At 43.2% G+C, this 27,890-nt stretch overlaps 1 protein-coding gene across 2 annotated transcripts in view; it reads left to right on the top strand.

Annotated features, from left to right (window-relative positions):
- The window catches only part of THOC5 (THO complex subunit 5), a 224,071-nt gene that overhangs the window by 75,134 nt on the left and 121,047 nt on the right, over positions 1–27,890 (top strand). For both annotated transcript variants that reach the window (XM_069214584.1, XM_069214583.1), the window contains exons 6-11: positions 14,459–14,605; positions 15,009–15,123; positions 18,839–18,971; positions 19,251–19,328; positions 19,950–19,993; positions 25,367–25,466. In XM_069214584.1, the coding sequence (XP_069070685.1) occupies positions 14,459–14,605; positions 15,009–15,123; positions 18,839–18,971; positions 19,251–19,328; positions 19,950–19,993; positions 25,367–25,466 (617 nt within the window). The remainder of the gene's footprint in view (positions 1–14,458; positions 14,606–15,008; positions 15,124–18,838; positions 18,972–19,250; positions 19,329–19,949; positions 19,994–25,366; positions 25,467–27,890) is intronic.

Genomic DNA, 27,890 nt, shown 5'->3' with positions numbered 1-27,890 from the left:
CTGGCGGACCTTGGTACTCCCAGGAACCCTCACAGTCATCCATGTGAACTACCTTAAACCCTATTATGACAGAGCTGATATGACCATGCTCACACCATGCTCATGGTCACTAATGAGGGCTAGGAAGAAGAGGGAACCTCTCCTTTCCCTCCTCTCCCACACCCTGCAGATAGCTTAGTTGAAGGAGTGGTCTTTTCAAGCACCCTCACTTCCCAGCAGCAATCTAACTGCAGGCAAGTTCTCAGGCAGTATGCTGGGTTCTTTTCTTTGACCCCTGGACAGATTACCTGGTGTACCCATGATGTGGACCCTGGAAACAGTATGCCTGTCAAGAGCAAAATCTACAGACAGTTTGATCAAGTCAAAGAAAGCATCAGAGCAAAAGTAAGCAGGATGCTGGAACTTGGGGTGATTGAGCCCCGAAAGTCCCTGGGCTGGCCCAGTGGTCTTAGTCTCAAGACCTCATTCTATGGGAGGTAAACCAGAGCGGAGGTTTTGTGTTGACTACAGGGGCCTCAGTGCTGTCACTAAGCCAGATGCATATCCCATTCTAAGGGCAGATGGACTAATTGACAGGCAGGGTTGCAACCAAGTTTCTCAGTACTTTTGATTTAACATCAAGATACTGGCAGATTGGGTTGACCCCAGGAGCTAAAGAGAAAACAATATTCTCGACCCCAGATGGACATTACCAATTCACTGTAATGCCATTTGAGTTAAAGAATGCCCCTGCCACCTTCAAAAGGTTGGTGAACAATGTTCTTGCTGGATTGGAGTCTTTTAGTGCAACATATCCAGATGATATTGCGGTTTATAGCTCTACTTGGCAGGATCACCTGATCCATCTTGGAAGGGTCCTTGAGGCTTGGCAACAGGCAGGCCTCACTATCGAGGCAAGCAAGTGCCAGATAGAGCAGGGCACTGTTTTATATGTGGCCCCCTTGTTGGTGGAGGCCAAGTTCAAACTTTACAACCCAAGATCCAGACAATTCTGGACTGGGAGGCTCCAACAACCCAGACCCAAGTCATGGCATTCCTTGGCTTAACTGGGTACTATAGAAGGTTTGTGAAGGGGTATGTCACTATTGTGGCTACTCTCAGAACTCACCTCCAATAAGCAACCTAAGAAAGTAAACTGAACAGTGAGAGTGAGTTGTCAAAAGGCTTTTGACAACCTGAAGGAGGCACTGTGTTTAGCACCCATTCTAAAAGTTCAAGATTATACCAAGTTCATTGTGCAGACAGATATCTCTGAGCATGGGATAGGAGTGGTCCCATCCCACACTAACAATGATAGCAAGGACCAACCTGTTGCTTTTAATGGTAGGATGCTATTCCCCAGAGAGCAGCTTTATAGTGCCATTGAGAGGGACGTTTTTGCTGTGATTTGGTCCTTGAAGAAGTTCAGACCATACTTGTTTGGTACTCACTTAATTGGTTAAACCGACCACAGGCCTCTCAGGTGTCTGATGCAAATGAAGGGAGGAAATTTTGAGGAGGTCCATCTTCCTACAGGTCATGGACTTTACAGTGGAACAAAGACCAGGTACTGACCATGCCATTGCAAATGACCTTTCCAGGTTTTTCTACTTAGACAATGAAGACACTCTTGGGAAAGGTTAGTCTCATTCCCTCTCATTTGGGGGGATCAAGGGGTGTACGAAGGCGCCCCTTTTGGTCAGGGTCAACCCCTCTGGTACTGAGGTTTTTCGAGTGAGGTGCACTCTGTCCCTGCCAAACAGTTCCAGTGCTCTTTCCCTACAACAAGGTAAAATGTGTACGGTTGGCACACACTTCTGTACCTCGGTAAGTCTCTAGTAAATGGTACCCCTGGTACCTTGGTACTGGAGAGGGTCTCTAAGGGCTGCAGCATGCATTGTACTAGCTTCAGGGACCCCCTAAAAAGATGCACAGAGCTGCTATTGCTGCGTGTCCTGGTGCAAGCCAGAAAAAAATACCCAACTCACTGCATCTAAATATATGTATGTCACCCCTACCGCAGGCCTTGAATCCCTAAGCCAGCATCCATTATATATGATAATAGGACATATCTGCAAGAGCAGGTATGCACCTGTGGTGTCTAGTTTGATTACTGGATTTTGCAAGTGAACAGGGAAGCAGTCTTAAGGAATGTACTAGACACTCATCATTACGAGTTCCCCAGCTACATTATGGCTTCACTGAAACCTAAGGTGTTTGGTATCAAACACCTGGTCTTAATAACTCCAGGCTTGGATTTATTTTGACGTGCACCCAGATTGCATCTTTGAGGTGTCCCCTGAAACATACTAGTCCCTTAAGGTGCTGGCTGGCTGGTATCGACCAGCCTGCCACGACAGACATGTTTCTGACCACCTGCAGGTGAGGGACCACATTCTCAGAGGCCAGAAACACCTACGGGCATCCCTTTGGGTTCTGTCGGTCTGGTCACCCAGTCCCCACTTGCAACCTTTATCGTGTAGTATTCGAGGCTACCACCGCTGGAAGCACTTCTGCACCCTCTGTCCTTCCTTACCTTAAATTCAGAAGAACAGCACTGTAAGTCATGTGCAAGTAACCCTATGCAGTGTATGTTTCTCCCATAGGATAACATTACCACATTCGAGGCTCATGCTTCCAATCCGACATCAGTATTCTTAAAAATTGCTAACTCAAAAAGTGTTTACCTGATCTTGAAGCTCTTGGTGTCTAAATTAATATAAAAATCAGTTATTTTTCTGTTTTGGTCTTGAGTTTCTTCTTGTGTGTGTCTCCTTTATTGACTCTGTGTGTTGAACAAAATGCTTCACATTACCCTCTGATAAGCCTAAACTGCTTGCCCACACTACGACAAACAAAGCATTTAAGATTTAAGCCCTGCAAGCCAAAAAGGATAGTCTGGCCTGCCTGCATGGTGGCCAGATTGTCCAGATGGCCAGCTTCCTACATGGTGTAGGTGTTATTTACTGTTTCCCAGATTCCAGAAGAGTTCAGGTTAAAGGAAACAAATCTGCAGCAGTAAATACTGTCCTCCATGTTTGAAATGTACAGTGAAAAACACAAACATGGGTGTGTGTGTTTTATGGTGGATGGGACCTCATGCATGTCTAAGTGCATTATGTAAAAGTTGATATTTATTGCTCGTTTTTTTTTTTTTTTTTTTTTTTTTTTAAATCTGTTCACAAAGCATGGATGGAAAACCTCTAAATGAGAGTAGTGACAACCTGTTTTGCACTAGGTGAAGTGAACCTAGGTTTGCAGCAGGATAGGTGGATTTGGTCCTGAAGAAAGCCAATGGATGTGTTTCTCACCTCTGAAACATGTTGGCAAAAGTACAATTGTGTGGATGGTATTCTAAGAAGTACCTAGTATCTCCCACTCCTAGAGTTTTTTTTCCTATTGTACGAGACAGGCTAATTGGGAAGAATAAAATTAGTAGCACTCTCTTGCTTCAATACTGTTTTCAAAAGTATAAAGCTAAGACCATCCCGAAAAGATGTTTAACTTTCATACACAGAGAACATAAAAAGACACCAGTAGCTCTGGATGAACTGGGCTTGCATTATTGAGGTGCTAGTGAAGGAGTTTACCTATGAGGAAGCATGCCACCAAGTGTGAAAGGTGGGGGGGGGGTGTTGTGGAGGGGTTGGGGTCCCATAATGTTTTAGTTCTTGCCTACCAGACATCACAATCTTCCTGGTTGAGAAATCTTTGTTGTGGTCTTACTATACTAAGAACTTACAGGGGCTTTCTCATCCCACCCCCGCCGCCCGCACTACTTACCAATGTTAGCTTTGTCGCTCCCATTTGCTTGCTGCTGCTTCTATTTTTAATTTGTCCCATCTGATCCATCTTGTGTTTGTTCCTCCCTGGGAGCATAGCCTATTTACCACCACTTTGATTGGCTGACTTGAATACTTCCACTGTTCATGTTTAGGGAACTTTTTTTCTTTTTGAATAAACACTTCATGAGAGTGCATGTGTTTTCCACCTTTCTCCCTAGTGTCCCCCAGCTAAATGCCTACCTAGTGTTGCATGTTTATATCTCCCCTGTCTGCTTCTTCCCCACCCAGAGTTTATCTCACTGTCGTTTTCTTCTCTTCAGCACCCCTGTTGGTATCACCCTTGTGAATTTCTCACTCTCTTGTGTGCTTTTCCACCTGCACTCCATATTCTGCTGTCCATCATTTGCGCCTCCCCAGGACCGGTGTCGCTCTTTACATTGTGTGCTGCTTTTCCAGTCTTTATATTTTTCTTCCACATTTTTTAATTCATCAACCCGCCATCACACGCATGACTCATCACACATGCATGGACTAGCGGAAGGAAGTCACATCCTCATTTTTTTCCATTCTTTTTTTTTTTTTCTTGCTGATACTGCCAGACGTTTTGTTTATTTTTCCCCAAATGATGTACAACATTGCCTTGTGGTATTAGTAAAGCCAATAAACTAATTGGCTGTGACAACGATTGTTAAGAACTGTGCTCTCTTTTTAATAAACAGCAGTTTATATCTAGGTTACCGATCAATTTTTTTTTTCACTTACACCATTAGGTGCATAAACAAGTATACTAGAGGCTAATTATTTGCTCCTTCATGGAACAGAGCCTACATGTCTCTTCATTCTGATACACTGTCATATACTGTTATTATGGAGTCAAAGAAGTGTAAAAAGGAAAAACAAGGCAAGAGGCTTTCTCCATCAATTCTCCCAGACCTGGAACACAATCCCATATCCATTGGGGCCACCCCAACCCTTCTCCAATATAGGAGAGCTGAAGATGCACCTATTTAAAGAACATATTACTCTGATCTACCCAAACAGTGGGCTCAGAGTTTGAATTGGTTGAAGTCTACTACTGTGGTATCTTGGTGTACTTTGGTACATTTCAGTAGTGCAAACACAAACCAGTAATGATCACAGTAGTAAAATACATTTCCTCAGAACCTAATGATTGAAAAATCAAGTGTAAAAGAGTGGATCAACTTAAGGCTGCAGTTAATTACCTGTCCTATGTCTGCAGACCCCTTTCCCCACCACCGCCTCCGGTGATGGAGACCCGACAGGCCACTGCACCTCCGCAGTCAGAAGCCCCGAGCAGAGGAGAAGAGGAATACTGGTGTCCCTGCATGCCCCCAGGCTTGTGAGACCTGATCTCACTTGTTGGTTCGTTTGGCCTGGACCCACAGTCCACGCCACAAGCCTGTCTCTGTCAGCCCTCTACTGCAACGCCCAAAGGGGATGGTAAACCAAATGGTCCAAACCACCACTGCACCCCGGTGTCCCAGACCTAGGAGAACAGGGACACTGGTGTCCCTATGTCCATAGGCATTGCAAGAACTGAACCCCCTCAGTGGTTTACCTGGAGTGGACTCTCAGTCCACTCTGCTGCATCTTTGTGACCGGACTGGCCCCATAGAACTACACTGGTCATCAGATGCTGAACTGCACCACTACACCTGGCTGCCCCAGTGTCACCAGAGGTGACCTGTTAGTTTGTCCTAGGACCCTTCTGCGTACTCACCCTAAGACCGGAAGATTGGTCCTGTAAGTTGCTGTGAAGTACTTGTGTTGCTCAAAAGTGGATTTACCTTAAAAAATTAGACAGGAGGCGTTTGGCAAAACAGGAACAGTTGGCTTAATTAAACACAGCGACCGGGAGAGCAGTACAGAGTTTGGGTCTGATAACTATCTCCAAGTACATTGATTCTGACCGCCATTATATACATTTCTCGATGTGTAATAAAACAATTCTATCCATTCTTTGGAGAAAGGAATCCGGGCCTAGTCAGGTTCCTAGTCATAAATTTGACCATCTGATAAATTGAGTAGGTGGGTCTTGATCTTACGGGGACATAATGCGGCCAGTAGGTAACATGTCCAGATGTCTGCATTGGAGGCACGTGATCACTGGGTGTTGTGTGTGCTGTGTCCTGATTGGATGAGTGTTCCTAACTTTGTGTGACATCTTACTTTTATGGTGTTTTGGAAACGAGCACCACTCTGGCCACATGTGTTTTATTGGGGACCAATCTCCTAGGACCATTGTGGTGTTGCTGCGTATCTGAAGGCTTGATCTAGGTTTTTCATGTTTGCACTTTTATCTATAGGCTACGTGTCCTCCCACCTATGGTCTGTCAATCAGTTGCTTCAGGCCTAGGTCGCAGGGCTGGCCTGACCATGTATTTCTGAATTGTGGTTGATAAGGAGGTCACATTGGGTGGATTCGACACTAATGATGCTAGTTTGTTGTTATTCGTACACATTGACATTGTTTTTATCAATATGAACATTCACCCCGTTGAATTTTCAACTACATTATCCATCCCATACTTCATGACAGTCTGGTTATTTGAGGTTTGGCATATTTCTGTTGTCTATTACCTTTTCCCTAGTTACTTGCATTCATCCTAATTTGAAGACTTCGTTATTACAGCAGGAAATTCCCACTTGTAGGAAACAACACAAGAATAAGGATCGACAGTAGTGACATGCACAGTCTGGTCACCTACCGGGGGAGCCAGGAAAGCCAATCAAGTAACCAGTTCTGCTCATGGTCATCTCCCTCTTTCTTAGGTTTGTAAATGATGCAGTGCTAGTTCCTGCAAGTGGCATGTGTAGGAAAATGCCTTTGATGACATGGTTACCCCCTAACTTTTTGCCTTTTGTTGCTGCTAACCAGGCCTCAGCACCAGTGTTCTTTCCCTAAACTGTACCTTTGTCTCCACAATTGGCACAGCCCTGGCACACAGATAAGTCCCTTGTAAATTGTAACCCTGGTACCAAGGGCCCTGTGACCAGGAAAAGTTTCTAAGGGCTGCAGCATGTATTATGCCACCCTGGGGACCCCTCACTCAGCACATGCACACTTTCTCACAGATTGTGTGTGCTGGTGGGGAGAAAAATACTAATTCGACATGGCACTCCCCTCAGTGCAATGTCCTCAACCCACTGCCTGTGGCATAGATAAGTCACCCCTCTAACAGACCTTACAGCCCTAAGGCAGGGTACACTATCCCACAGGTGAGGGCATAGTTGCATGAGCACTATGCCCCTACAGTGTGTAAGCCAATTCTTAGACATTGCAAGTGCAGGGTAGCCATAAAGAGTATATGGCCTGGGAGTTTGTCAAGCACAAACTCCACAGTTACATAATGGCTACACTAAATACTGTGAAGTTTGGTATCAAACTTCTCAGCACAATAAACAACCCACACTGATGCCAGTGTGGGATTTATTGAGAAATGCACACAGAGGGCATCTTAGAGATGCCCCCTGTACACCAGTCCAACTACTAGTGCTAGGCTGACCGGTTTCTGCCAGCCTGCCACATCCAGATAGGTTTCTGGCCACATGGGGTGAGTGCCTTTGTCACTCTGTGGCCAGGAACAAAGCCTGTACTGGGTGGAGGTGCTTCACACCTCCCCCTGCAGGAACTGTAACACCTGCCGTTGAGCCTCAAAGGCTCAAGCCTGGTGTTACAGCACCCCAGGGCACTCCAGCTAGTGGAGATGCCCGCCCCTCCGGACACCGTCCCCACTTTTGGCATCAAGTCCGGAGGAGATAATGAGAAAACCAAGGAGGAGTCCCCCTCCAGTCAGGACAGCCCCTAATGTGTCCTGAGCTGAGATAACCCCTGCCTTAGGAAATCCTTTATTTGGTTTTGGAGGATTCCCCCCAATAGGATTAGTGATGTGCCCCACTCCCCACAGGGAGGAGGCGCAAAGAGGGTGTAGCCACCCTCAAGGACAGTAGACATTGGCTACCGCCCCCCAGACCTAAACACACCCCTAAATTGAGTATTAAGGCGTGACCCTGAACCCAGGAAACCCGATTCCTGATGACTTGAAGCAAGAAGAAGCCCTGCTGACCTGAAAGCCCTGCAGAGATGACAGAGACGACAACCAACTTGGCCCCAGCCCTACCGGCCTGTCTCCAGACTCAAAGAACCTGCACAGCAACGCATCCATTAGGACCAGCGCCCTCTGAGGGCTCAGAGGACTGCCCTGCAACCAAAGGACCAAGAAACTCCAGTGGATAGCAGCTCTGTCCAAGAAACCAAGAAACAACCATCTTTAAACGGACTCCAGCCTCACTCCGGAAGCGTGAATCCCCAACACACTGTACCCGACGCCCCTGGCTCGTGTCCAGAAGAGCCAACACTGCAGAGAGGACCCCCGGGCGACTTCAACGACTTGGACACCCTGAGACGACCTCCCTGCACCCCCACAGCGACGCCTGCAGAGAGAATCCGAAGGCTCCCCCTGACCATAACTGCCCAGTAACAAAGGAACCAGACGCCTGGAAGAAGTACTGCACCTGCAGCCCCCCGTCCCGTGAGAAACCAACTACCGGTACAGGAGTGACCAGCAGGTGACCCTCCTTGCCCAGTCGGTGGCTGGCCCGAGAAGCCCCCCTGTACCCTGCCTGCATCACCAGAGTGACCCCTGGCTCTCTCCATTGATTTCAAGTTACAACCCGACACCTACTTTGCACACTGCACCTGGCCTCCCCTGTGCCGCTGAGGGTGTATTTTGTGTACCTGTTTGTGACTCCCCCAGTGCTCTACAAAACCCCCCTGGTCTGCTCCCTGAGGACGCAGGTACTTACCTGCTAGCAGACTGGAACCAGTGCATCCCTATTCTCCATAGGTGCCTATGCTATTTGGGCCCTACTTTGACCTCTGCACCTGACCGGCCCTGTTTTGCTGGTGCTGGGTGTTTGGGGTTGACTTGAACCCCCAACGGTGGGCTGCCTACGCCTCGCAGACTGAACTTGTAAGTGCTTTTCTTACCTGAAAAACTAACCAATTCTTATCTCCCCCAGAAACTGTTGATTTTTGCACTGTGTCCACTTTTAAAATAGCTTGTTGCCATTTTTGCCAAAACTGTGTACATTACTGTTTTAATTCAAAGTTCCATATTTACCTATGCCAAGTACCTTACAATTTATGTACTTTTATTCTGAATCTTGTGGTTCTAAAATAAATTAAGAAAATAATATTTTTCTATATAAAAACCTATTGGCCTGGAGTTAAGTCTTTGAGTGTTTTATTAATCAATGAGCTCACTCCACTTTTGTGTACACATGCATAAAATGGAGTTACCGGACCCATCGTCATAGGTACAGTAATTGTATCTGGATTAGCTAAAGACCCAACCCTCTGCATATGTCCTGCACCTATGCTGTGCATTTGTGGAATCTGTATTTGAACACCTTGGGGGAGTATACCCTGTGGCTTCCCAGTCGACATCAGACCCTGGAGGGCTAGGAACTTTTTCCTCTCCCTGACAGATGGTGTCACTGTCTAGGACAGCTCTGAACCTCCCAGTCACCTGGGAGTGCTCTAGCGGACGGGTTGGAGTGAATGCTCCCCATGCTGCTGGTGTTTGAACGACTGAATGCAACAGACAGGCAGTCGAACTTGAGGGAAGCCTAGCGCTGACCTTGGATGGAGCTGGAATATTCTGGGCTAGCTGGTCTGGCGACCTCCCTCCTCATACCCTGGATCTAGCATTGCGCTGTCTGGCAAGGAACCCTCCTGGCCCCATAACGGACGGATTGGTGTAACTTAGTGCAGGAACGGCTGAGATGGCAGGCATCACAGAGAACATCTCCATACCTACGAATGTGGGGGAGTTGCGGAAAACGTGTTTGTGAGTTCTGGGTGGTTACAGGTCAGGGCTACCTCGAAGATGGCCCATATTTCTACAGATGCCTCTTTTAGCCTTCTTTCGCCCTACAAATTTGTTCTGAATGTATGTCCTTGGGTGTTCTGTTATGCTGGTGTCAAATGTTTTCCCCTTCTGGTCAGGGGGAACGCGTGTGCCTTAGTATGTGCGTGCCATTCACTGCAAAATGTATCTTGCTTTTTAGCCTGCCTAGGGAATCTAGTTTGCATGTGGCTTAGCTGCGACTCCATGATTAGTTGGAACCTTTTTTTAAGGTACTGGTATAGTTCTAACTTCCTTGAGTTTTGAATCATTTTAAATTCTACTCTTATTGTGTGGAAATATGCACCTGGGATTATGGTGGCAATAACTGTTAGCAGCAAACTCAACTTTAGACAAAGATGCTTCAGACAGACTTATCAAAATACAAACAACGCATATGGAGGGTCACACCCTGAAAGAAAGTGCAGTGGCTGATGCAAAAGATTATGAACCGTTTATTAGCAGCGCAAAAGGAGATATGGAATAATGATTTGTCTGAGAAAGATAGCGACTTCTTCATGAGCATATTAAATTTCTTAATGAGGCATAGCATTTCAACATGAAATATAGTTGCAATAGTTCATCAGCACCACAACATCAACAATGCATCAGTTGAAAACCACAATGGAAATGAAAAAAGAGAGAAAAATGTGACAGAAACAAAATGGTGACTTAGTCCCACAAAATTAAAACCCTGAGCCTGCTCCTAGCATGTGCTGCCTGATGCCGAGAGGAGGCCCTGCACGGTACACAGGACGAAGTGAGCCCAATAGTCTGTCAATATTGATTGGCTCAGGGGCAAAAATAGCAACAACACAGAGAAGAAGGAACAGCTCGTCAACTACAGGCCCTCCTCAGCCAAGCACTAGCTAACCTAATCTCCAAGATTCAAATCTATCCCTAATGGTGAATTGCACCCTACAACACACCCAGGGGTCATGCATACCCATGTCTCACTTCCCACCAGTGTTTAAAAAAAAAAAAAGCAATGGTGCTGAGAAAACCCTTTTAGACTAAGACTAAAAAAAAAATAAGATTGAGGTGGTGGCCCCATATCACGCCCAGGCCCTATGTGTACCATCTGTGTCACACCAAGTGGTTCAAGCAGTAAGGCCTTGCCCCTGTATCGCACTCAGGGTCCAAGGGTACCATCTGTGTCACTTCCAGTGGTCCAAGCGACTAAACAACATTTTCACCCTTAGCCGTGTGAAATTTAAAAAGGTGACCACTGTGGGATCACCTTGGAGGCCCCCTTCTACTCAGTTCAGACACATAAATTGTGTACCATGTCAGATTTCTGTCAGTGGCAGGGCAATCCGGTTAAATGTTTACTCTTCTTCCTACTTTGCCACATGTCAGATGCGGTGACTAAGGGTCAGATGTCGTCCCTTACCCACTCACTGCAGCTTCAGGATGACCTAAGCCCTGCAAGTTCAGCAAAACTTTCAATCAATTGTGGCGTCTGCTCACCTCTTTTGTTGAGCAGATGTGAATACGTATAGGTGGAGTCCACCTCCTTCAGCAGCAGTTTCGTTTGAAAAAACAATTTCTCCTTGCTGGCTCGTCAAAATGTTGCTCGAATGTGGATTTACCTTAAAAAAAATTAAATACCAGAGGCTTTTGGCAAAACAAGAACAGTTGGTTTAATTTAACGCGATGCTCAGGAGAGCAGTACAGAGTTGGGGTCTGATGTCTGTCTTCTAGTACATTGCTTCTGAGCGAGATTATATACATTTCTCGAAGCCTCATAAAACAATTCTATGCATCCTTTGGAGAAAGGAATCCGGACCTGGTGACGGAGTCATAAATCTGAGCATCTGATAAATTGTGCAGGTGGGTCTCAAACTTATGTGGACATAATGCGAGCCATTATGTAACATGTCCAGATGTCTGGCATGGAGGGGGAGGGGGTCACGATCTCCCTGCATGTAGTGTATGTGCTGTGTTCAGATTGGCTGAGTGTTCCTAACTTATTGGCATTTGGTTTTAAACTTAAGGGTTTTGTAGATGACCTTCAAGCTTAGAAGTATTGCTCTGTTTCTGCTTTTTATTGATTTGTATGGCCCTGGTAGACAACGTTTTTGAGTGTAGAATGCAGACATAGAACCATTTAGGAAGGTTTGTCCTTCTGGAACTGGACTCGACTAGGTTCTGGTCTGCAGAACTCTTTGGGGCAGGAGGGAACAGGGGGAAGAAAATATGGGTGTTGGAGTACTCTTTTCTATTTAGGTAGAGAGTATGCAAAGTTGGTTGTGTCACAGTCAAGCTTCCTATATGGGCTTTTGCTTGTAAAGCTACTTATATTGTGTCTGTCAAAGAAGAATTAATATTGAAGTTAAAAATTCAAAAATCGGCCGGAGGGTTGCACTACGTACAGGGTTATGGTCTTGGGTGCAGAATCGGGTATATTGGGCTATTGGATGCAGCCAGGAAGCAGGGTTTACTTCCAAGTTAATTTTAGTAAACTTTGCTTTTGTATGTTTTTAATAATGCTGATTCTGACACTGGTTGCAAGTTTTAGGCCACCATGAGGATGAGAGCAGTAGAAGATTAATAAATAAGCACACAAGTTTATGGAGCACTGGTTTTCAAGGACAGCTATGCAATGTCCTGTTGTTGAGTAAGGCTGTACTTAAGTTGCTCTTGGGTCTGTACTGCAATGTGATGGTTTGTTTCTTGGCCGCATAAACTTTGTGACTATATAAGCATTGCGAGTCATTTTGTATGCCTACTATTGGTATGGCAAATAGCCAATGTGGCAAGTGCTCAGTCATCAACTGGAGCAGGAGCTTAGTTCAGTTTTCTTTCTTCAGCATGGGCCAAAAGAAGCATGGCAGCCTCAGAAGATTGCCATGCCCTTTGAGGGGAAGGACTGGCTAGAATGGCAGCCACAACTCATTTCATTTAATTTCATTGGGACCCTTAAGCTGACCTGCTAAGTGCGAGTGTTTAAAAAAAAATCAAAAAAAAAAATCCCCAGGAACCTTCACCTTACATCATGGGAACAGTCAGCAAATGCGACGTTGCTGGTGCAATGTTCAATGGGGATTGAATCGTGTATTTCTTGGTCGGTACAGTGCGAGAACAGAGAGAACTGCCATATTGGTGCATTTTGGAAAACATATCTTACAAAGGAACAGTATTTGCTTTAGACTGATCCGACTGCTTTCCACAGTTTCCCGCACCATCCTTCTAAAGCGTCTCCATAACACAGCTACCTGCCAGTTATCACTTCAACGATTCATGTTCTTCAGCTCACACTGGACCCAGTCGGTTTCTTTCCCTCCCTTCCAGCCTGATGCAGTTAATATATTGTGCAAAGTATCAAGGGGGGCTCCCTCAGCCCCAAACTCTTTAACCTATACATGGCGCCATTAGTAGCCTTCATCACTTCTTTTGACTTTACAATAATCTCCTACACAAGTGACGGGCAGCTGATCCTTTCTCTTTTAGATGACACAGAACTCCCACTCACTTCATTAATTGTATGTCCTTGGTAGCCGACTGAATGAGTAATAAGTCTCCAGCTCAACTGTGAGAAAACTCAAATTGCCCTGTTAAGCAGCTGTACCATCCTGGCACAAATGCTTTGTAGCTGTTAGGTCTGGGAACCTCTCCCATCCCTCCAAAAACACCATGAACATGACCATCGTTGTTGATAATCAACTCACAATGACCAGCTCACTAACCACTGCCTCTGCCTGCTGTTTTAGCATCCACAAATGCTTAGGAACATCTTTTTAAATGGCGGCCTCTTGTTTCTCAGAGAAAAAGTCACTCAGTCGCTCATCACAAGCAGATCAGATACCGCAGCACACTGCATGGGTTTCGTGGCATACCTCACCAATAACCTACAGGTTGTACAGATCTCAGCTGCCTGTTCTAAAGGTGCCCCATCGCACTTCCATCACTGGTCACTTACGCAAACTTCACTGTCTCCCTGTGAAAATGTGTACAATGTTTAAACTTTTCGGTCACATGTACAGGGAGCTCAACAATATGGGCCCCTCTTAGCTCAGCAGCAAAATTCGATTCAATGTCCCCTCCAGACATCGTCACTTACCGTTCTTCCTGCTTGCCCACACACCCAACATCCGCAGTCCCAGAGCAGCAGGCCCCTCCTTCTCTAACCTTGTCCTGACATCGTCGAACAGACTACCACTCTTTCTTTTCCATAAGTTCATTTTTGAAATTTCACCCAAAACTCTCAAATCCTCCCGGTTTTAAATTGCCCTCTTTCCTTTTTCAGTCTTTCTTCATTGCGGTAGGATACTCTCTTTTAGGTGATGTGCTGCAAATAATGGTAACCTGACATCAGAATTATTGCTTAACCCCACTTAAATAAGCTTTGCCATTATGTATATTGTATTGTGTGTACAGTGTAATTTCTCTAGAAATGCATATTCTACCTTGTTCCTCACTTGGATGCGATATTTCAGGTTTTTGGAAGAAGTCTTATGTCCGCATACTTCGCTGAGGTCATGTATTCAGTGTTTTTGCATATTGCTGGGACAACTGATGGGTATTTAAGAATGCTAGATGAATGTGGGAGAGAAGGGGGAAACAGTCCGTCGTTAGTCTTTCTTTCCAAATGTTCAATTAAAGAGACGGGTGATTGGATGCTCCCGTAATATTTTTTCTGCCATTACTAAAGATCTCTTTTCAGTCCTGTCCACGTGTTGCAAGTTTTTGTGAGTAAGCGTCTTCAGGTAACACGTTTTGTTCCATCAGTTTTTGATTCCCTTCTCCCTTTTTTTCCTGCAGGTCTCAGCATGAGGAAGTCGAGCTAGTTAGTGTCGAGGAGTTTTACAGAGAGGCACCTCCTGACATTAGCAACCCCCAAATTACACTCAATGAACCCCACCAGCAGACCCTTGCTCGTCTGGACTGGGAGCTGGAACAAAGGAAAAGGTGAGTCTTGAAGTCCCTTGCTCTCTTGTGATGCGTACACTTCTATCCAATTACATTACCAGGTGCTAGGATTGACGGTTGCACACCTAAGAAACAGCAGTGTGTATGGATGTTCATTAATAAAGCTTGATTGACTCCCACTAGGAACAGTTTAAATGGAAGTGTTGCAATGAGAATAGGTCCATGCCACACAAAACCATGCTTACCCCCTAAATTTCGTGTCTTATCCTGATGACCGATAGAACCAGGGCCGCACATGTTGTCATATTTGTTTGGGGCTTCTCGCATGCACATTCTAATTTTATGCTGAGTGAGGTCTTTGTTCACTGATGCTGTTCCAGGGCTGTCCGGTGTTGTTTCCATAACTGGCCGTTGTGTAACCTTGCTGTGTGTTTACTCTTAGGCTGGCAGAGAAGTACAAAGAGAGCCTGGCAAGCAGAGAGAAAATTTTGAAAGAGATTGAAATAAAGAAGGACTATTTGAGCAGTTTACAGCCAAGGCTTAACAATATCATGCAGGTGAGCCCATACCAAAATGGTATTACTAGGCTTTTTGCAGAGTGAGCTTTGCGATGAACACCAGAAATGTAAAAAATGTTATAGCGGGCTTCTATCTAGGTTTTTTGTTTCCGGATGCAAACCTACCTTTTCAACGAAACTTTATTGGATGGATCTTTCTTTAACGTGATGGGAGTGAAAAGAAAATATCGAGTACAGAAACAAAACTTGTTATAATCCAACTGGTTTTGTCCCGCTCGGTGGCATTTCTGCTGCAGCATATATCAGGTTATTCAGTGCTTTAAATGGAAATGTCTAATCGTAGCTACTCACTCTTCTAAGACCAGTTCGCTCTTGAGAAGTGCCGGTACTCTCCCATTAAATGTATTGCAGCAGTGCTGAGAAGTGCAGGTACTTCCCTCCAAATGAAAGAAGTGCTGGTACTCAGTACCTGCCCATTTAAAGCACTGAGGTTATGTCAAGCTTACGTTGTTGCATCCTAGTAACAAAATAATTGAGGTAGTTACTTTTTAGATTCTTTTCCGTACATCTGTGTGTAACGTTGAAGTTACTCTTCTAAAGAAAGATGGAGGCGACACAAGGTAACAGATGTTTGTGGAGGGTCATTGTTGCTGTGAGTGATGTCCTTTTACATTTACATGGGACTCGGCTCAAAGACCATAAGGATTTAATGAAATGGAGGTAATGTCAGATAAACTGGAGACGAGAAGGAAAAGAAAAACATATTGTTCTGTCTTTGATTGCATTCCTGCTTCAACTACATGTGAATAGTGCTCTTCTACCTGTGCGAAAGTATATACTACCCAAATACAATATACATACAATGTTTAGAAACATTTGCACAGTATTCCCTACATTCAAATTTAAATCCTGGGGAGTTAGGGCTAAGGAGGCCCAAACAGTTTTGTAATCAGGCCTCTGGGCTGCAGCCAAGGGACTCTCACTGAAAATTTTGCATGAAGAGGAAAAATCTGCGTCAATATTTAGTGGGAACTTTGCTCTTTTAATATATAGGGACATTGGGGGAAAGTGGAGGCTCACCATTTTGCTCTCTTTCACAATCTGATATCCCAGTTAATTGTTTTTTAAATAGCTCTTTATTACTGTTTACATTTTTTGATTACAACCACATAGCACAGTCCTGTTACCAAATAAAGTATGACTGGAACAACATAAATTAGTATATCCTCCCCTTCCATTTTAGTGGTGTATGTGGTCTTCTACTTTTTCTTGACTGATATTCCTAGGTCTATCCTCCCCCTGTGTTGAGATTGGCACACCCAGGGAAGTGAGAAGAGCTCATAACAAAGTGTGTAACTGAACCAAGTTAACTTCTGACCTTCCTGCACAACAGAACCATGCCAAGTCGTGAACCCCGCCCACTCCCATCTTTCCTACCCGCTTCCAGAGTCAGCACGAGATCTGGCATTCGATATTCCAATTTATTCTTTTCATTGGTAGACATCCAGCTCAGGAGTCAAACACCTTGGTGTGGGATCATTACCCCACCTACCAGTTATGATACATGTGTCTGTACGTCTGTCCAGGCATTCACGGTGCCGGGCACTCCCACACCTTGTAGTAAAAATGCCCTCAGATGCGCAACACCTAGCGCACTTTAATGACAAACCCAGTAACATTCAGTTGATGCAACTCAGGGGCAAGTAGGTTTCATGTAGGTGATTCAGGTAATTAAACTGCTGTAGCTTGAATCTAGAGTTATGAGAAACCTGATTTTTGTACCTCTTAGTTGCCGCAGCCTCCCTCTCCTGGTTGGTTTTGGCCCCAGAGACCCCATCCCTCGAGGCCCAGTGACATTTTTTTATGGAAAGAGGTCAAGGACCCCCCATTATATATATTTTTTGGGGGGGGGGGTGGGGAATATGCACTACCCCACCTTGTGCCCGGGATCACATCCTCTGGAGCCTGGCCAAAGTTAATAAGAGTGAGGGGGGCATGCAGCCCATCCTCCCCATGCCTGGTTTGGCCCCGGTACCACCATCTCCCAATGTCCACCCAAGTACTAAATGGGGAGGGTGGCTGCATGGACTCCATCTCCCAGGGCCCAGCCGATAAAAGGTTGGTACTCTGGTACCCCCCCCCCCATGTCCTTGTTGGGGACTGTGGGATGGTGAGTCCCACGGCCCCAGACTGCTCCCAGCGGGAGCCAGCATTGCTCCTGCCCGCTGGGAGCAGCAAAAAATGGTGCTCCCTGCAGGTGGGTGCAACATTCATATCTGTTATGGTGCGGGGTAACATATCTGAAGTCCGCTCCCAGCAAGCAGGAGCATTTTTCATGCTCCTGCCCGCCGGGAGCGGACTTTTTGTTTGATCTTGCTCGGTGGCAACTTTGAAATTCCTTCCGCCACGTAAGAGCAAGCACATGTTTCCCTGCCTGCGACAGTGCAGGCAGGAAAACTGCTAAGTCCTTGGGGTGGGCACCTGGGACATAGCAGAAGCTGGCCCTGTTAGATGGTGCCTCCAGGGCCAACCCTTTCTAGTTGCAGCCAGGCCCCTGGGGTTTGGTTCCCTGGGTCCGAAATCAGCCTGGGGGGGGGGGGGGGAATCATGTGGGCCCCACTCCCCATTACTATCACAGCTGGGGATGTGGTTACCTTAGGGCACAAGTTATAGTTACTTGAGATAACTGTAACTGCTGAACTGCTATGGTTCTGTGTGTGTAAAATCTGAACCCAACTATAACCTCCCTGTAACCTTTGTTTTTTTCATTGGATATATATATAATCTTATAAAAAAAATATATATATAAAAATATATATATATATATATAAATATATATATATATATATATATATATATATATATATATATCATTGGGAAGATTAGCAGTTCTCCTTAGGAAGTTGGACCAGGGTCTGTTCAAAAGCTCATATTAGTCATTTGATACTGTTGATAGCTGGACTTGGCACACTGAGAGTCTTCTGGGACAGACCCATTTTACCCCAATCTCAAATATTATGCCACTAAGAGGTAAGAAACTAGTAACTTGACAGGTCCCAAAACCCAACCCACAGCTAAAAAAAAAAAAAAACAAAGAATGTGACTGGTACAGGAAAGTGGCAAATCAGTAAAGAATTAGATATCACTGATTACTGACTTTGGGACTGATGCGGTCTCTAACATTACACAAGTGTCTTCAAAGGATCAGTTTTTTTTCTCAGCCTTCAGTCATCCTGTCTGAATCTAAAGACTAATCTGATTAGAGAAATTCTTATAATTGATCTCTGGGAATACTTAAATAACCCAGAAGACTCCTATGAAGTGTTTACTTTAATACATTTAGTTTACAATCAAGGTCCAAAGTTTGTGATGCACCCAAAAGAATACCAGATGGAGGGTGATAAGCTCTTTCACAGTGAAAAGGACTGTAGCCACATACAAGCAAAAACCCTCTTGAAAGTCAGTCGGATAAGCTGCGGAGTGTAATCACCGTCCTGTAGAAGGAACAGTGTAATTTAAGTGGTGCAGTAATATCCAAAGGGCTGGTGTGAGCTGGGCATCTCAATACGTGTGCCATCCGTTTTTATATTACCTGGCCACTTTTAGGATGCTGCTGCTCTTGCAAGACAGTTATTCCATGTCTCTTTTGGAGTGTCACTCTAGAGCTGCAAAGTCATTCCTGTTTCGCTGACAAAAAGATCAGTATAAAAGTGAACTACAATAACTGGTTTCTTTTTTTCTTTCTAACCATCAGGCCTCTCTTCCTGTGCAAGAATACCTTGCAATGCCATTCGACCAAGTGCACAAACAGCAGGAGACAGCCAGACACCTGCCTCCTCCTCTTTACGTTCTCTTTGTCCAGGCTACTGCGTATGGTCAAGCCTGTGGTGAGTATCCAAGGAGCAAGTTTTTAGAGGATTTAGAGAACATAGAACCTTAACATAGCTACATGTGAAAGCTTAAAAAATTCTCCATTTTAGATGTGGCTACTTCCCCATAGTATTCCTAACTTGGTAGGATGGGCATTAGGAGGGATAGCTCTAGCACAGCGACTTGAAGTCATAAAATGCTTCTCTGTTCTGAATATTGGATGTGTGCTTGTGATAACTTGCCACCGAGAGGTTTTCATTGCTGATTCTACCTCTTCATTCATCCTTTTTCTACAGATAAGAGGATGACTGTTTCAATAGAAGGAAATGTGGACGATGCTAAAGCCCTCTTCAAGCCTCCTGAAGAATGCCAAGGTGAGTAATCTGCAGAGCATTGTCTCCTAATCACACATGTGCATCATGTTTTTCTCTTCTTTTTAAATTCCTTACGATCCTGCTCAAGGCAAGAAAGGCTTGCTTAGTCTCAATTTACAGCTTTACCCATCACTGTGTGTTGCTCAATGGAATGACGGTGCTTAGGTTGGTTCAAAATCTAATATTTATAGAGCACATTTGGAAAATATTAGAATATCCTTACCTTTTAGGAAACCAACAGTGAAAGAAGGATACATCATAATCAGGAGTGGAACTTTCTCATTATAGAGCACATGTGCTGACTGTAGAAATGCAAAGTACAAAGAGATATAAAGAAAGTATAACCCATTGAATTTGAATATGCAAGATATTACTTCTGTGAAAAAGCTTGTAAGATACATTTTAGGTTGTGTCTTGAACATAAGTTCCAAAACTGGCTTGTTTTCTTGAAAACGACTCCTGTAATAATAGGAGGTACGCGGTGAACAGCAGTTAGGTGCAAGTGATTCAAGGGTGAGATTTGTAGTGCCATCAGAGTACACTCACTCAGTAGGCATCTTGATTTTATTGCTACTCCTGATTTAATTTGTAACTGGTACCATTCCACTTTTTTCAATACAGCAGATGAAGAGAGTGATTCTGACGCAGAAGAGGAACAAACTACAGTGAGTAAAGAATGCCTCTGGGGTATTCTCATTATGGATTGAAAGCCATCATTGAATAGTTGAGGTGTGGTTTCTGGGAAGGAAAAGTCCTGAGAACCTGATGCTGTCTCTACTACTGTGGGACTAGTTAATGACTCTGTTGCAAGTTAAGTTTCCGTTAAGAGGTTGTGGCTTTAGTTAACGCCACAGCCCATCATCATCTCCCCATCATTCTGAAGGTGAACTACAGTACAGAGCTAGGCAAAAGTGTTCTCACCCTACCTGACACCCCATCTGTTCCCTGTGAAACAATGTACAGAGGCTGTTTCTTATTAAGCATTATATTCTCTCTATAGCCCCAGCTTGTACATGCATGCAAAGGCTAGATTGGATGGGACCTCTGCTAAGTTGCACCTGGCAACACACCCATGATCAGTAGTCTGAATGCTCATCAGCCATTTGAGTTCAGCCATCTGGGTTCAGCATTGAATACTCACTTTGACATTTAATGAGGTAATATTAATAGTGGCCTCGCGCTAATGTTGACAGCATGGTTTATTACTGAATGTACTTCCATGCATCTTACTGGCAGTAAAGGTAAGGTGGTGGGTTTGGAACCCCCTGGCACTATTTATGTGCAGGTCCAACTGAGGACCTGCTACCTTGTTCACTTTGCTCTTGGCACAGCAAGGCAGTGCTCACGCTGTTTTTCAGTGCTATGATGTTTTAATTGTGTATTGTGAGAAGCCTTTTCAGATGCCACAGATCTATCTAAAATGATACACTGGCTGACCTGATCTAACTAGAGGAGGCAACCATCTGCCATGCAGGTATAGAGAGTCTTGATTGAGTACTCTACTGAGTTCTGTGATTGATTCATAGTAGTTGATGGTTTATTGAGAGGGTGAAAATGCTCTGTGCACATCTCCTATTGGCTGCCTTATGTGACAGTTCTACACATGGATTAGTGTAAATTGAATAGCTACTGGTTTCGCTTAGAACAAGGAGAGTGGCATGATGTTCTACTTGTGTGGGACAGAGAGCGTGTGATTGGCTAGAGGGATGGAAAGATCTGCCTCAAGTCTGCTTGGCCAGAATACTTTGTGTTGGGAGTGCCTGAGGAGGAATCTCTAGGTTTGCCTTCACTGAAGGCTTATGCTCAGAATTCAGAATTGGATCCCCCTAAGGATGACTGTACCTTGCTTAACCGAATTTATAGGACAGGAGGGGGTAGGCCCATCCTGAACCATTGCTGATTGTTCCCTTTTCCCCGCCCTGCCAAAAGAATAAGTAGCTTGGACCTGTTAATACTGTGGTCTCCTAAGTAAGAATAGTTTGCAGACATTCATGTGATGTGGCCACTAAGATCACTTTCTGGATGGGACTTGCCAGTCCCTTATATGTGTCCAGCTTAGTGGTGCCCTTTGTCGTAGCTGTTCTGGCAGCATCAGCTGAATCGTATTAGAAGTCTTGGCAGCCTAAGGCCATGCACTGTCAATTATGAGTGTTTTTTAACCTCTACTCTCTGGTTGACACTGTTGAGGAAGCCCTAGAAAATAAGAATAGTGTACCCTCTGTGTCCCGGAGAGAATATGTAGTTACAGTATGTAGCAGCCTGCGTTCCTTTGTGTTGGGGGCTTTTAGGGACTGGAATACTTGCATTCCTTGGATGGTTTGTAATCAAGGCACAGAACAGGAAACATGGTATGGGAGCTATGTTAAGCTATTGGTTTTTTTCCTATGAGACATCACTCATAGTGACTACAGCCAAAACTGCTTGTTTGGAGAGATACGTCGTCGTCTTCCTCCTCCTCCACTTGCCAGCCCTCCATGGACTTGTCCGAAATCATACTCTGTTAGAGACTACTCCGCAGACGAGAGCTACTAGAGACAAGTCTTTCTGTAGTAAGCTGTAATCCTGAGAAGATAGTTTGTCTGAAAACTGCCTCTATAAAGTGCAAGGAAAAGTTAAAAAATAAATCTTCTCTCCTAACTAAGCAGGCTTTGATCTAATCCACGGAAGTGAGAAATCGCTTGATCCCTCTATCTTCTGTTTGTTCCCTCTACCCTCTTCTTTGCAGTTTAATGATTATATTTAGCAAAGAGTCACCTTAGTTACCTTCTCGTCTAACAAGTTTATCTTCTAAACTTATCTTCTATACTTCGAAGTTAGCAGACAGCCCTCATTTACTTATTGAGATTTGATACGGTTTCTAAAATACATCAAGACTGCACATATGAACCGTAGCACCTAATACCCCCCATTTTTTTTTTAAAGTGTGGCGTTGACATGGATAGAATGCTTCAGTGACATCAACTGCCAGTTCTACCGAACCTGACTCTAGTTGTATTTGTTTTTATGTTCCTGATGCCTCCTCACTTGAATGGCTACTGGCAGCTTACTACACCAAGAATCCATGTGTTCTACTGCAGAGCTAAGCCTTTTCAACAATACAGACTATTGCAGTGGATAACTCTCTTTATGTTAATGGCTGAATACAAATCATTGTGAGCAATTTGAGTGACTTGGGTATATTCTGCTAATGCTGGTATGTAAAGCATGTGTTGAAGGGCACCATGCAGTTCCAGCAATCATCCGACCTTTCAGCTAGGGAAGAGATATGCCCAATTTATCATTGAAATCTTCACCATCCCTACTATCCATCCTGTATTTAACAATTTCTTTAGAAATCATTATAAGAGTAATTGTAGACGCTAAGCGGCTCATTGTCTTGTATGAGTAATGTACTAAAACCCAATCTTACACTGGCACAATGTTTTAACTTTCTCATCCCATGAATTGAGTGCTCTTGTAACATGCGCACTATCAGCTGGTTTCCACGCTCCATGTATTTCTCCAGTGCAGCTATTGCCTGCAACTCTCTGGCCACTCCTATGAGAGTAGACGGCCGCAGCCCGTATCCCATGCTATTATCAATGTCAATAATGTTATAAAATGCATTATCCTCAAATAGAATATTACTATACACGAGTACACACCAATTAATTCATTAGATCTTGCTCTGAAAGTCATCTTTTACCACATTTTACAGTTTCTCGCACTACTCATACCAATGATGTCTGTTTCTTCTCCGCAGTTATGATATACTTTACATATTTTTGCCTTTGGCAAAGCCTGTTTTATCTTTCTAGAGCGAACCAAACAATGTCTGTGGTAATTCCCCAGTGGGTTGTCTTTGTATGCTACTTAGACATTGCCTGCTTGTAGCTGGTAGAAAACCGCTGAGCAACGATATATCCGCTGAAACTGTAGCATCCATTTTTCATGTTCGCTCACACCCAGGTGTTGCTTACAAGCATTTTAGTTAGTAACAGTTAATAAATTGGATCTTATATTTATCACAAAACTTTTAGCAGTAGAGCTCTAGCCCAATTTTAGCAATCTCTATTCCAGAAGCATATGCAATTCTCAATCATTACTGAGAACGCGACAGCTGTATGATTACCCGAAAATTAGATGATTGGGATCTCTAAGTGTTATATTGTAAATGCATTACCTCTCTGAATTGATGATATCATTTTTTATTTAACATTCTCTGAAACAAAGGGACGGGCTTGCACAATATATCTGCCTGATCGGAAAATAAAGTTACTGTGCGTCTGTGTGTAGCCTGCCTTCTTTGGATATTTGTCAAGCAAATAATTTATTTTAAGGTACTCTGCCTGATGCCCTGAGTGTATATACAAAACAGAAAAGTAATGCTTTTGAAAGTTTCATTTGCTGTATTTCCCTCACAATCTTATTCTTTTAATTAATTCAACTCAATGGTTTAGGGGGCAAGTCACTTTTTTTCTTAGGTCTTATGCTTTGTAACAATCTCACACTGCACCTTGGATTGATTCACTCACACATATCCTTTTGAAAGGCTGATAAAACTTGTGAACTTTCTGCTGAAACTGTGTTTTTTTTTTAACCATCTTTATGATGATTATCTTCATTAATGTCTAGAACACTGCTAGCTGAATCTTTTTTTTAGGATTAGAACACTGATGCTTGAATGTTCATAACACATGTCCTTTTGGTGAGGATAAAATCAAATTAGTCAAAGTTCCTTGATTGCAGTTAGAAGGGTCAACTGCTTTTTACTGTGTGCCAAATTTGCTCGACTTAAACAATTGTTAGCTGGCCATGGAGATAACATTTCATCATACCCTGCTGACAACGTTTGTCTCTGTGGTCATTAGTATCTCACCTTCCCCTTCCCAGCCTTTGCTTAAGTACATCCAAAAGAAAGGGCACAGGCACAGCAGCTTTCAAGAGCATGTGGCAGACAGGTAATAAGTAAAACAAGAAGAGCAAGTGTAAAAAAGGAAAGTTGATGTCTAGATTGCATGAAATAACAATCTCTTAGGGTAAATAGGGGACACCTCTAGTCTTTGGTACTCTTCACAACACATTGGTGAAACACTCACTATTTCAACAGGAAGCCAATATTGTGTAACCTAAAAACAAAAATGTTTAATTAAAGTGAAAGAACAATGTAACAGTCTGTGGGTGGCTCATATTTGTAATTTATTTTTATCAGAGATTCAGTTGTTTCCCATGTAGAAATCCTGCTTTTTGAAACTTATTTTAGACATAGATAGATTAAACTGGGGTATGTACTTGAAGTATTTCCACTCAGTTAGGTCTGTATGTATTCCAATGAATTCTACTTGGTGGAGGCTGTTACTTAAATTGGTTTTATTCAATAATGGTGATGATTGATTGTTTGGTACAGAACAAATTAAAAATTTAGCCTCTGCTCTTTGTCATGTATGTGTGTGAATAAACAGTAGCTTGATTACCCTTACTTGAATGCACATTTGATCGTCGCACTGTGCACATTTGATCATCGCACTGTGCCCATGTTCAGAGTGGTTGTACTGGTATGCAATGGGTAACTTCTTAGAAATGGCTTTGTTCCAAGTTCATTTTAACAGTGCCATGTTCTAGCTTTAGATTGTGGGATTCAGGTAATCTTAATGAAGTGGTCTTTACATTGTAAGTAAGCTGCAGTATACAAATCCCAGTAGTCGGAAATTACTCAGTAGATGTAAAAGCTGGTCCTTTAGAAACAGGGAGTGAACCAAATTGGAGTCATTAATATGGGAGAATGCGGTTATGATTGTAGAGCAGTGAGACATGAAGACCTCTGGAGAATGGTGCTGACTGAGAACTGTCTAGTGGTCAAGGAGTAGAGAGGGATGGAGTCTAAGATATTGACAATGGTGTACCATTGTGAATTGAGCTCTGGGAGACTGGCATCGAAGATTACATTATGGAAAGCTGCAGGGATAGACTGTGGATGAAATAATGATAGAATATTTTGTTGTTAGCGCTTGCCTGCCTTCATACTTGACTCTGTGTTCTTTCCCCAAAAAATGTTTTAGAAACGCAGGCGCCCAACACTGGGAGTCCAGCTTGATGATAAACGCAAAGAGATGCTGAAGAGCCATCCACTGTCTGTCTGCATTAACCTAAAGTGCAAAGGTAATAAGTTTGAGTGAGAGCAGTGGTAGGGTTGCAAGGAATGTATGAAGGTCTTGCAATGTAAATAGCAGATGATGACCCAAAAGTAATTTATTTGTAAGCATTGACATTGGTTTACAATGACTGGACTCCTAGATGAAACATTGACCTGATAACTGTAATGCAGTGAACCTACATAGTTGTTTCATTAATAAGTTTGTGCTTTGTGCCCTAGATGATATTACATGATGAAAATGAAAACAAATGAAGCCATCATCATGTAAATATTAGAATATGTCCGCTTATTTATAATAACCCTGTGTCCATGGGTGGATCTTTACTCTTCACAAAGAGGCTCAGAATATCCATTAGTCAAGTGCCCTCTCTGTCTTTCAACCTTCTACATACCATTTTGACATATGTGACACTCCTCTGTGGTGTGAGTCTGAGAGACAGACTGTTCATCTTTTCAAGACTTCTCACCACCACAGAAGTAACACTTAAAGCAACAAAGCAGGCACAGTGCATCCAAGGGTAGCCAAAGAAAGAATCTCCCAGTCCGCACAAAACATTGAAGAAAATGTGCTGATGTTGCTGTACCTGGAATGAGGCAATTGTTTTGAGAACAAGAGTCAATGTGGGAACCCAAAGAAGCACTTAGAGTATCAAAGATTTGTTATTGTTTTCGATAGTGACAGTTGTACTACGAGCTGCTGTATAGTTGACTTCATTGAGGTGGTCTCCTCTCCTGTATACATGATTCTGTGCTGCCAGTGCCACATCGTGATTTTTTTTTTTTTCAGGCACCTCCCTTCATTCTCAATTCATGTTTTTTTATCAAAGGTTCCTTTGCAGGACATTGTGATCTACGTCAGTTAGACTTAGGCATCTATATTCTGTTTGCCCTGTTGTTGAAACCATTAATTAAATTGCATATATAACAGGGACACAGATTTGTGAATTATTCAACAATGTTATGTTGTAAAAATAATGTGCAGCAACGTTTATGCACTTGTGATTTGTTGAAACTACAGTTAATTTAATGTGATACATCTCATTGAGGTAGGCTGCTATACAACTTCTCTGACTGCTTACAGTATTAAATACTTACAAGTTATTGACAGGTTTATGCTTGGGTGAATTAATTTTCCCCCAAGTACTGTTACTGTGTGGCTTAAAATATGTCACACTGGCACTGCAGTTGGTTTGTTATGCTGAATAAAACTAGGGAGTTCATTCTAAAAAGATTGTTTGTTAGCAAAATGTCTAACTAAAGTGTCTTTAGGTTCATGGATGTTTGCTTTAAATAGAAGAACAATTAACTGCTTGTCGTTCCTGTGCATTATATCAAAGTGAAGCTCCTGGAATTCTTAAACGAGCAGTGTCGCAATTTCCACAACATGTCCCTTGTGCATTCTATTGGTCTTTTTGGGAAAGGGATTAATAGGAGATTTTCTGTCAAACTATATCTATAGTGCTGAATTCTCATTGGCTTCGTTAAAAAAGGACATTAGAACTGGCCTTCTCAAGATATGTTTTCTTTGAAATGGTATTGAAATTCTGTCCAAACATTAACTTTATTTTAGGAAAATGTGTTTTGGGATCTCACGCTTATGCAAAGTCGTTCATGTATTCATGAATTTAAAGATGTTCCAGATGAAGAAGTAGGATTTCAATTATGTAATTTCGCCTTGTACTTATCGTTAGGCGTCCAATGTAGCAATATGTTCCAGTACCCAAGTGATCACTACAGAGCATAATCTGTCTTTTGTCCACCACATTACCTTTAATCACTATAGCTGGAAAACATGTTCACATTTCCCATCGTGGCAACTTTGATATAGAGATTTGTAAACTCCAGTCCTCTAAATAAGTCTGTCACAAAAAAAGAAATCCAGCATACCAAGTGTGAAATGTCTCAATTATTTTTCTCCGAAAATAATAGGGCCATCCCTAGCTTGTATTTGTTTTTTTTGTTTTTGTTTTTTTACATTTAGTATTTTATCAAATTGGCAGAACAAACCTTATCTTGTCTTTAAAACAGTCTAGCTTGCCATCAAAAAGGATAAAGCACCTTCCATATGGCGGCAAACAGAGGAGGGGTTATTTATTGTGTTTTGTTTTTAATAACACAAGGATTTTCTTGCTGTAAGTAGAAGATAATACAACAGTCAGTGGTTTGATTTTACATATTAAAAACACCCAAATAACAATGACATTTCATTTTGTCCTTTCCAGTTTCTGTTTGTGCCCAGCAGTTGTTTTAATTACTAGACATAAGGTTTTGTTATCACTCAAAGGCTAGCCAGCAGCATACTGAAGACAGATGCGTGCCTTCTGTGATTGGTCTTCAATGTCTATTAAAAGAGGCAATTGAGGTCTCGTGTTCCATCTCAATTGACAAAAAAAATATTGCCATTGGTGTACTGTATCCTCATAGCCGTG

This window comes from Pleurodeles waltl, chromosome 11 (genome assembly GCF_031143425.1).
Source record: "Pleurodeles waltl isolate 20211129_DDA chromosome 11, aPleWal1.hap1.20221129, whole genome shotgun sequence".
Lineage (NCBI taxonomy): Eukaryota > Metazoa > Chordata > Amphibia > Caudata > Salamandridae > Pleurodeles > Pleurodeles waltl.
Note: the sequence above shows the minus strand (reverse complement) of the source record. Positions and strands in the feature narration are given on the sequence as shown.